This window comes from Nicotiana tabacum, chromosome 20 (genome assembly GCF_000715075.1).
Source record: "Nicotiana tabacum cultivar K326 chromosome 20, ASM71507v2, whole genome shotgun sequence".
NCBI classification, from domain to species: Eukaryota; Viridiplantae; Streptophyta; class Magnoliopsida; order Solanales; family Solanaceae; genus Nicotiana; species Nicotiana tabacum.
In genome coordinates, this window is record NC_134099.1 from 143,159,291 (window position 1) to 143,170,624 (window position 11,334).

Here is an 11,334-nt window from a genome sequence, read left to right on the forward strand (position 1 = left end):
TATTAACTGGTGCTTATTTTATCTTATAATTTTAAACTAAAAATATTAATTTCAAGATAATTTGGACATTTTTGTCCTAAAAATTTGAACTGAAAACTCAAATTCACGATGTATTTTTAAATATCAGTCTTTTAAAGTGACCATTATAGTTCCAACCTGGAAAGGGGTGGAATGGGCCTTCATTATTGGGCCATCAGTAAAGCCCAAAAGAAAATGTTTTGGCAACTTCATTGGTCCTATTTGCAGGCGACCCGCCACCATATCTGCTCGGTCTCTTCTTCCTCTCTCCACTCTTAATTCATGAACTTCAGGCTGTATTAATTAATTACTTTTTTGCAGCGAAAATTCTCATCCTGAAGCTGTTTGATATAATGCCCAAGAGGAGTCTCAATTCCAAATTGGAATTGGGGAAGACCACTCTCTTGCTTTGCTGTACAATGTAATCATCCTCAACCCTTTATTCAAAATTCTCTTTTTAATCACATGGCCTGTAAATGCATTCTCAATTCTCAATTTTTGCCTTCCTTTTCCCAATTTAACAAGCCCTACTGTCGAAAAAATAGAACTCCGTTAATCATTTCATGCAGTTCTGACAGTCCCACAACCGAAGAAGACAAGAAACTTAGGTTTAATCAACTGGGTTTACTTAATCTTTCAGTTACGCTCACTGTACTTTCAACTTCACTTGTAAGACCCGCAAATGCAGCAAAAGTCTCCGAAAAGAGACGTTCGACGAAAAAGACTGAGGCTTTAACGCCACAAGAGCTGAAAAAATGGTCACAAGGACTTCCAACTGTGAGCAACAGGCTGCCTTATACAGAAATATTGGATTTGAAAAGGGAAGGGAAACTTAAGCATATAATTAAACCACCTAATGTAGGGTTAAAGCAACGACCCGAGGTAGTTTTAGCTGTTTTAGAGGATTCTAAGGTTGTTAGAATTGTGTTACCTTCTGTTGAGAGTGATCCAAGATTTTGGTCTGAATGGGATGACCTGAAAATTGATGGACTTTGTATGAATGCCTATACTCCACCACTGAAAAAACCCGAGCTGCCTTCACCTTATTTGGGGTTCTTGTCAAATATTCCAGCTTGGATGCTTTCTTTTATGAAGGCCAAGCCACAGTCGAAAAAGGCGTTGGAGCTGAAGAGGGTGAGAGAAGAATTGAAGAGGAGGCAAAACCATGAGATGTCAAAGATGAGGGAGGAGAGGGAGAGGATGGAGAAGGCAATGAAAACACAGAAGAAAATGGAAGAGAGGAAAAGAAAGAGGGAGTTGAAGAGAATGAGGTATGAGGAGTCGTTGCGTCAAGCAAGTAGAAGTTCTCAGGATATGGCAAGAATGTGGGAAACCTTAGCTAGTGATTCGAATGTTGCCACTGCTCTTGGATTGGTATTTTTCTACATATTTTATAGAACTGTCGTGCTTAGTTATAGGAGGCAGAAAAAGGATTATGAGGATAGGTTGAAGATAGAGAAAGCAGAAGCTGATGAGAAAAAGAAGATGAGGGAATTGGAGAGGGAAATGGAAGGGATTGAGGGTGTTGATGATGATGACGAAGAGGAAGGAAGAAAAGGGGAGGAAAATCCTTATATGAAGATGGCTATGCAATTCATGAGGTCAGGTGCTCGTGTCCGAAGAGCACGTAATAAGAAACTTCCCCAGTATTTAGAAAGAGGTGTGGATGTTAAGTTCTCTGATGTTGCTGGGCTTGGGAAAATCAGGGAGGAGCTTGAGGAAATTGTTAAGTTCTTCACCCATGGGGAGATGTATCGCAGGCGAGGAGTCAAAATACCAGGTCAGATATATGCAGATATTGATTTTTGGGGAGTCTTCTTGAATGTGGTTCCTATTTGAGTTTGTTGTTTGACGTATACTTTCTGTAAATAGGAAGTCCTTTTCTTTCTATTTCAGATCAGCAGGAATATGCTGCTTCAATTGCTCTAGACTTGTTAGTTATTTGTTCTGGGTACTAGTGTATATTTATGTACTTTACTGACATTTCCTTATGGAATCGTGTGTTTACGTGGATACAATAGACATAAAGCTATAGGCTTCTTCCACTCTGAAATTGCAGCGTTAGGGGATCCAAGGTTCTTTAGTCCACCACTAGCTAGGTCACCTATGGCTCTTTCTTTTTCACGGAATTGGGGTTTACTAAGTTCTGTCCTTTGGCAGTGGACACTTCTATATCCATAGCTCTATGAGTAACATATTTAGTGCAAAATGTATTTGCGCGCCTTTACTTTGTAACAAGAGATTCCTGCTTTAGTAAAGTTTCTCCTAGATATTTCTCTGGTTTTTACATCTACCTGCATTTTACTACTCCATGTTTTAACATAATTCTATCACTTGCAAGAATAGAACTCACTCTGACTTCAGTATAACATTAATAAGTTTGATATCTGTTTCTGTAACTTTAACTAAGAGAACCTCTTTTCTGTCTGTCTGTCTCTCTCCCCTCAAAGTTTCCGTTTACTGATTCTTGTTGTCATTCATTACATCAATTTATATATATATATTCTATTTCCCTGCAATTGTCTTCTTCCTTTTTCCCGTTCTTGCCTGCATTATCTCACTTCTCAAATATTGACAATGTTGTGAGGCATAAGATTTACTATGCACCTGTCTGTTTCACTTCATTGATGATTCCTCAGTTTTTTTTTTTCCATTCCTTGTTTGGCACATTAGCCTGGTATTGCTTTATTCTTGTCTTATATCGTTACATATCTATTGGGCAATGCTTTCAGGGGGTATACTGCTTTGTGGTCCACCTGGGGTGGGGAAGACTTTGCTAGCAAAGGCTGTGGCTGGTGAGGCAGGGGTGAACTTCTTCTCCATTTCGGCATCTCAGTTTGTTGAGATATATGTTGGTGTTGGTGCTTCTCGTGTTCGAGCACTCTACCAAGAGGCAAGGGAGAATGTAAGTCCTTTTTCTATCTTCTCTACTATCCATGCCCATCCTCTGAGGCATTTGCTTACAAGCGCTTGGTGTTCTTATTGACTACTCTTATTCCACCTTTGCTTTTTATGAAGACTCTACCATTTCCCTCCTATTCTGAGTGAATTGCTTGCTTTTTTCTTTTTATATTGCTAAAACCGGCTAGTTTGACATTGAGGAGTCGTTAATTTAATGATAGAATTTTGCTGGGTGGGTTGCTTCATAAGTGCTGTTTCCAAATCTTGTCAAGTCATTTTTGCTTTTACTTAAGGGTGGTTGTATATATAATTTATAAAGTCTTAACAAGATATGAGCGTTATTGTGTGGTCTGTCTCAGGCACCATCAGTGGTCTTCATTGATGAGTTGGATGCGGTTGGCAGAGAACGTGGTTTGATCAAGGGTTCGGGTGGACAAGAACGTGATGCGACTTTGAATCAGGTTTCCAGGGCATTTAGCACTTATGAGAAACTTCCACTTCATCTTGTTGAGATTTCAGGCTACATTGATTTGGTTCTCCTTTTTTCTCCAGCTTCTTGTGTGCTTGGATGGTTTTGAAGGCAAAGGTGAAGTCATCACTATTGCTTCTACAAATAGACCAGACATATTGGACCCAGCACTTGTTCGACCAGGGCGGTTTGATCGGAAGATATACATACCAAAACCTGGCCTTATTGGGCGAATTGAAATTCTTAAGGTGCACGTGACATATGTAATTGTCTGTCGAAAGGTTCAATTATTTTTGGGGTGTACCGCATCTTAAAGTGCTTTTCGTGGGGATATATAAATTATAAAATCTTAGCAAGCTTATAATATGTTTTACTCCATGTTTTTCTTACATTGAATCTCCTTGGGTTAGGTGCACGCTCGTAAGAAGCCTATGGCTCCTGATTTGGACTATATGGCTGTTGCCAGTATGACTGATGGAATGGTTGGTGCAGAGTTGGCCAACATTGTTGAGGTTGCCGCTATTAATATGATGCGTGATGGAAGACCTGAGGTAATAGATTTAGGGCTTCAGAGTGAGCCAAATTTTCCTCTAACCTTGTTTTTTGATAAGGTAAAAAAGAGAACCTTGTTAAGCAATATATGCCAATACTAGTTGTTGTTTACTATACAGATGAACTTTTTGGCATAGTCTTTAAACAACATGAGATCTTCCTAATCTGAGCTCTTATTTATTGCCCGCAACATGGGAGAAACTTTTTCATTATTGCTTTCAATATGATGCCCTTTTCAGCCGGAGAAGTGGGGATGGGTTGATGTTGGTTAATGAAGCTCGTGTTATTTTTCTAAATATCATCATAGAGACCAAAAATATTGTACGCTGGAATTTGTCTTCTAGATTTTATCATGACAAAGATGAAGTTCTGGTCACCATCCATCTCTAATGTCACTACTTTGCGAAGTACTCCTCAACTAAAACAGGTGTCCAAACCTGTACTTCACTTCTCCATGGTGCGGTCTTCTGCTACCAGAGACAGTAGACTTTGTATAACCTTAGAGTTTGCACTTAACAGATTACAACTGATGACTTGTTACAAGCTGCACAAATTGAAGAACGAGGAATGCTTGACCGGAAGGAGAGGAGCCCTGAAATGTGGAAGCAAGTCGCTATTAATGAAGCAGCGATGGCTGTGGTGGCAGTGAACTTCCCAGATCTTAGAAATATTGAGTTTGTAATGCTCTTACTCTCTTCTATATTGCTTTTTACTGTCTGCTTTTTTATTCATATCTTTTTTTGATATTTTACTCTCTGCTTTCTCATTATTGTTGTTATGGTATGATAATTGGGTGAAGTATCTTTACTGAGTTAGGCAATCGTCTCTGTGCTTCTGCTTTGCTTTCGTCTTGGTTCACTCTTCAACTGTACCCAAATAAGCATTTATTTTTATTAGATGCTTGCATCACATCTATGACAAAGGCTAAAGAACTATTGTACTGCATGGATTTCTGTCTTTGGCTAACTGCTTGGAAATATGAATTCTGGCATTTCTTCCTAATTATTCAGTGTTGGTGGAATATCAACAACAACTACCCAGTAAAATCCCACATAGTGGGGTCTGGGGAGGGTAATGTGTACGCAGACCTTACCCCTGCCCCGGTAGGACAGAGAGGCTGTTTCCGATAGACCCTCGGTTCAGAACGACGGAAATAAAGAAAAACAAGGAAAACAAGAAAAGAAAAGAGAATTCATTAGTAACTCCAGTAAAAACCATTATAGTAACAGAAGCATAAAAATTAAAAGAGGAATGACATGCAATAACAGTAACCAGAGTCTTAAGGAATCTAAGATAAACAACAAGAATAGTGTGGGTTCAACATAAACTGCAAACCATCTAAGATCAACCCCAACCCCGCCTCACCCCCGGCATGCAGTAAGGAAAGCTCCACTACCCCTATCCTACAACTCTAATGCTAGTCCTCCAGGCCTTCCTATGAAGGGCCATGTCCTCGGAAATCTGCAGACGAACCATGTCCTGCCTGATCACCTCTCCCCAATACTTCTTAGGTCTCCCTCTACCTCTTCTTGTGCCCACCACGGCCAATCGCTCACACCTCCTCACCGGAGCATCGATGCTTCTCCTCTGCACGTGCCCGAACCATCTGAGCCTCGCTTCCCGCATCTTGTCATCCACAGGGGCGACGCCCACCTTCCTCCGAATATCTTCATTCCTGATCTTGTCTATCCTAGTGTGCCCGCACATCCACCTCAGCATCCGCATCTCTGCTACTTTCAACCTCTGGATATGGGAGTTCTTAACCGGTCAACACTCTGCCCCATACAACATTGCCGGTCTAACCACAGCTCTATAAAACTTACCTTTGAGTATCGGTGGCACTTTCTTGTCACACAAGACTCCAGATGCAAGCCTCCATTTCATCCAGCCCGCCCCTATGCGGTGAGTGACGTCCTCGTCGATCTCTCCGTCCCCCTGAATCACCGACCCAAGGTACTTGAAGCTATCTCTCTTGGGGATGACCTTTGACCCAAGCCTCACGTCCCCGCCTACATCCCTCGACTCAGTGCTAAACTTGCACTCCAGGTACTCTGTCTTAGACCTGCTCAATTTGAAACCCTTAGACTCGAGAGTCTGTCTCCAAACCTCCAATCTCTCGTTAACACCTGCCCTCGTCTCGTCAATTAGAACAATGTCATCAGCAAATAGCATATACACCATGGCACCTCCCCTTGAATATGATGTGTCAAAGCATCCATCACCAAGGCAAATAAGAATGGGCTAAGCGCAGAATTCATGTCATTATATTACCTTGTTGGTGGAATATCATGTCATTATATTACCTTGTCAAGAATTAGCTCTAGTGTTATATTTAGGATAAGTAGAAGTAAGACGGAATACTTGCACGGCAAGTTTAGTCAACATGAGAGGAGCGAAGTTGAGGTGAGACTACATCTTGCACATAGTAGATACCTGTTTGAAAGTTGACGAAGTAGTTGCGCATGTTCAAATGTTAAAATTGATTATATTTGTTCCCTATACAATATGTATGGATATGAGCTTTAAAGTTTAGATGATAACTAAAATCTCAATCTAAGTTAACCATGTTATAAAGGAAAGAAGCGATATCCATATAGTAGAATATTGATTTGTTTTGAACGAGCTTTGTTGCGGACCGACTACTGGTATGGGTGGCAAACAAAACTTGGGTCAGTTAGGAGAAAGAGTAATCAATGTTCGTCCTCCTTCCTGAATTTTGATTTTCTCATGCTTTTTCTTCTTTTATGCGGAAATTTCTGTCTAATTTAACCATGTATTAGACAAAGGAAACTGTACCCATGTAATAGAATATTACTTGCTAGCAAGGAGCTTTGAAGTGGACTGACTGCTGGTATAGATAAACTTGGGTCAGTTAGGAAATATTTGATGATAGAGCAATCAATGTTTCTCCTTCTTCCTGAATTCTGATTTCTCATGCTCTTTGTTTGACAAGATACGGAAAAGTAGAATCATGCTCGTTAATGGAAGTTAGAGCTGGAAGCTACAGCTTTCTCGTCTTTTTCTTCCTCCAAAGTGCATTGAGTTCTTATTTTCATACTTATCAAAATAGCTGTTATCATCATCGTTATAATTGATGATTAATTGAGCCAATTGCTTCTGTCTACTGTATGAACTTTCCTCGAAGTGCCTTTTATGTCGGCTGTTTTTTGTAATGTTTCTTTTTGAGAAGGTCACTATTGCTCCAAGGGCTGGCAGGGAGCTTGGTTATGTGCGGATGAAAATGGATCATGTCAAATTTAAGGAAGGAATGCTGAGGCATGATTTCTACCCCCTTCATATTGCACTTATCTTTCTGATTTCTTCTCTCAAAAACTTAAAATTGAAATATCAAATGCAACAAGATATGCTAGTGTACATGTAATGGAACTAAGAAGTGAGTATTTCAAATCTCTAATCATGTATTGCCTTATGTGAAGTGAAGAAACATATCTGTAGACACCAAACACATGAAGTATTTGCTTTTGAAATACCTCATTATCTGTTGGTGTTGCTTCCCATGTAAGCAATTTGGAAGAGGCGACTGCCTACTGCATTGGCGCGACTGCACCTTAGAAGTCAAAGAAAAAAAAATTCCTGAGTGTAGTCATCTTTAACTTTTAAAATTCATTTTAATGCAGCCGACAGTCACTCTTGGATCACATCACTGTTCAGCTAGCACCACGTGCTGCTGATGAGCTGTGGTATGGAAAGGACCAGGTAAGATATACAGAAACTTAAATTTTATTTTTGCATCATTTGTCACCTAGCACTTAAATAGTTCAAAAGGATCCAGTGTTGCTTTTGTTGGTGTCTTAAAGATTATTAAGAAATGTAGCCATGACGGGAAGTCCACTGGGGCAATAATTAGTCACTTATACATTTAAAATATTTCAGCTCAGTACCATATGGGCGGAGACTGCAGACAATGCTAGATCGGCGGCTCGGACTCTTGTTCTTGGAGGTTTTTCTGAGAAACATTATGGTTTGTCTAACTTCTGGGTTGCAGATAGGATAAATGTAAGATTTCACTCTCTGCCCCCCCCCCCCCCACAACACACACACACACACTCTTTAGTAATCTAACTATTTCCCCTTCCCCATTGATCAATTGCTTAAAGGCAATTGAAATTTTAACAAAAATATATGTTTCCTCCTTCCAGAAGTATGAATACTTCATTTGTATGCGGTTGCTAGAGTTTCAAATATGCTTCTAAAATAAAAAAAATTCCAGTCTCTGCTTTTTGGTTGCACTTCTTTGGTATTGCATTCCATCTGTATTTTCCATATGGATGTGTTCTGCGTGACACCTGAATTCCAAAATACATTGTGCTTTTTTAGGACATTGACTCAGAGGCACTACAGATCTTACATATGTGCTATGGTCGTGCAAAAGAGGTATCAGTAGACTCATTCCCTTTTCCTGCCCCTCTGGTCTAAGCGGAAAAGGAAGAAGATAAAGTTAGTTAAGAAACTGCATGTTGCTCAGATTTTCATTAATGTAATCCTGAAATTCCTGTACAGATCCTTGAGCGAAACCGGAACCTTATGGATGCAGTTGTTGATATACTAGTTGAGAAAAAAAGTCTTCAAAAGGAGGAATTCTTTAATTTAGTTAAGCTACATGGATCCCTTCAACCAATGCCTCCCAGTGTAGTTGATCTCAGGTCAGCTAAACGCTTGGAGTTCCAGGATACTCTCACAAACCAGAAGGAAGTAGTCTCTCAGGGACGCAATTGAGCAAGGTATTTAAGATTGTGACGTGATCATTATCAAACCAATGAGCTACATTGCTCTATTAGTTTCTCCTGGAAACATGCTCCTTCAGTGGTTGGTATGGAAGGTGTTTTTTGGCTACTGAGGCTCGAGAAGCTGCAATTTTTCCTTCTAATTTGCAGGGTACATCTTCCTTCTATCTATTTTTGTCTTGAAGACCCTATTGAAGTGGTACAGCTGTGGAAGGGAAATACTGCTACCTCAGATTGGCTGGAGCAGAGAGTGCAAGAGCTCTCTCTGGTGGATTTGTAAGCTTTCTAGCCCAAATGATAATCTGGTACCTATGAAGCTGTAAATGTGTACTGGAGGGGGTGAACTCGTTTTTGTTAGCTGGTTTTCCCTAATCAGTTTTGATATAGATTGCACAACAGAGAGGACATGTATCGGAATTATAAGTCGGATATAATATGTTTTCCTAATTGTTGCTTAATATTCTTACTAATATCAACTGTATAAGACTCTGGATAGCAGTATTCAAGTTCCCAATCTATAAAATGTACTTGAGCCTTAGTAGGCAAACTTAACAGGTACTACGCAAGTTACACTGTTGTTTTTTATTAGAAAATTTGCTCCCTAATCTTAATTGTGAAAATGCCAGCACCATAGATTAATTTGGTCTCTCCTAAATTGTAAAGTCATTATTGCCTTTGAACTAGTAATAATAACTATGGTTATTTGTGTTGCGTCACACCCCTTTTTCTACCCGCAAAAGATATGTATATGAATTTGTGGGTTAAAGAGTTTTTCCAATCGAAGTGACAAATTTGAGTAGAGATTATTTTATTTATAGAGTCGCCACTTGAAATTGATTTTTCGGTATTCCAAGTCACCATTTATTTGAATCCCTAGTCAAAGGAAGGTTTGACTCTATTTTATTGGTCCGCGAAAATAAAGTTCGGGTAAAGAATTTTATTCACCGGGGAGAAGGTATAAGGAACTCCCCGAGTCACGTGGTTCTAACACGGTCGCTTTATTGGCTTAAACTTGGCTTTAATTAATTATGGACAAACTGTGATTTACATGATTTTCATGTTTTACCTATCCGCTTTTATTTCTTAATTATTAGAATAAATTTTTTTGAATAATATTACACTGTCATAACCACGTTACGCAAGCGAATGCGTGATCGAAAACAAAATTAATTAACTTGTCGTAATTGCGCCTCGCAAGCGAATCCGAAATCATGACAATTAATTTATTTGTGGTACTTTTGAGAATTTACTACATTAGAGAAAATTAATTATTGAAAGTCAACTATCACGCTACGCAAGCGAATCCGCGAGTTTAGCAAAGGATTAACTAAGTTAAAAATTAACTAAATTTAGTGGGTATGATATGAGATTATTGAATTAATTGATTGAATGTTAAACATCTGCTACACAAGCGATTCCGTGAGTTAAAACGCACCTACTAATTGTCTAGCGCTTAAATTAATTAATGAAGAAAGCGATTAAATTATTAAATTATTTTAATTATGGACCAGAATCGGGTTGTGGTTGGTGTTGGTTTAAGAAATCAACAATTAAAGACTTGGGATATCTCTTGCTTCTGGATAAATAAGGCTAACTCCCAAAACTTTAATGGTATTGGGCTCCTTTGTTGGTTTATCATGAAATGGGTCCAACAGAAAATATTTGCCAGCTGCCTTTTATCATTATCATTATTTTTACTTTATCTTTTAGAAGAAAGGAAAATGGGCCAGCTGAAACTACTTAGAAACGGGCCTGCTGGCATGCTTAACACTAAATGGGCCTAGCAGAAAATATTTAGTTAGGCCCATTTATTCAATTCCAATCTTATTTCTCAGCCCCAAACCTATCAATTATACTTATTAACTTAACATAAATATTCAAACATTGCACTAATGTATGTGAGGCCAAACAGTCAATAAAATATTACTAGAACTTTTCCATTGTTCACATTATTGTTGACTAAAATTCAATGGATTCTACAAAGATATCTTTTGAATAATATCACTTGTCAGAAAAGAACTTAACTAGAAAAGTATAGCATTAGCAAATCACAAACCATATTAAGACTAATCCACCAACATAGCACTTTAATAAACTAAACAGAAAAAAAATCATGCTACAAGACTTCACTACTTGTTTTAATTCTTGATGTATTGCGATGAATTCCAGATTTTAAATTACTATTTATACCAACAACATAAAGATATCCAAACAAGATTACAATTATACACAAGCACACAATTAAAAGGATTCTAGGGAAACTAGCAGCATGGGTCAGTGAAAGCTGGATTTTACAGCTTTAAATATTGATACATGGAATAAGTTATTCATATTCCTTTTGTAAGCATGAACTCATACTCATAAAGCACCAAAATGATCATAAACATCCCAAGATTATATTTTATTGCTTGTAACAACCATAGCTACACCAAAAGGTGAAAGGAATACCTTCTAGGAATAGAATAACTCACGAGGAAACCAACGGCAACACACTTTAAACAGCAGCAGCAGTATCCAGCAAAAGAAACCGAGCCGATCCAGAAATTTCAATAAAAAAACTCAAACAGACTTTCAAGGAAAGAAGAAACAAGAGACTCGCATCAAAGACCTTTGTATTTTTAAGGTATTCCTTTCTCCTAAATACTCAAA

At 38.6% G+C, this 11,334-nt stretch overlaps 1 protein-coding gene across 1 annotated transcript; it reads left to right on the plus strand.

Annotated features, from left to right (window-relative positions):
• The first annotated feature begins 248 nt into the window (after positions 1-248).
• LOC107828105 (putative inactive ATP-dependent zinc metalloprotease FTSHI 2, chloroplastic) lies at positions 249-9,243 on the plus strand. The gene is made up of 11 exons (XM_075239893.1): positions 249-1,798; positions 2,751-2,923; positions 3,279-3,380; positions 3,472-3,636; positions 3,799-3,939; positions 4,460-4,618; positions 7,131-7,216; positions 7,579-7,657; positions 7,835-7,957; positions 8,279-8,335; positions 8,462-9,243. Exons 1-11 carry the CDS (start codon positions 484-486, stop codon positions 8,675-8,677), a joined length of 2,616 nt encoding a protein of 871 aa, XP_075095994.1. The 5' UTR covers positions 249-483; the 3' UTR covers positions 8,678-9,243.
• The last annotated feature ends 2,091 nt before the right edge of the window (positions 9,244-11,334 follow it).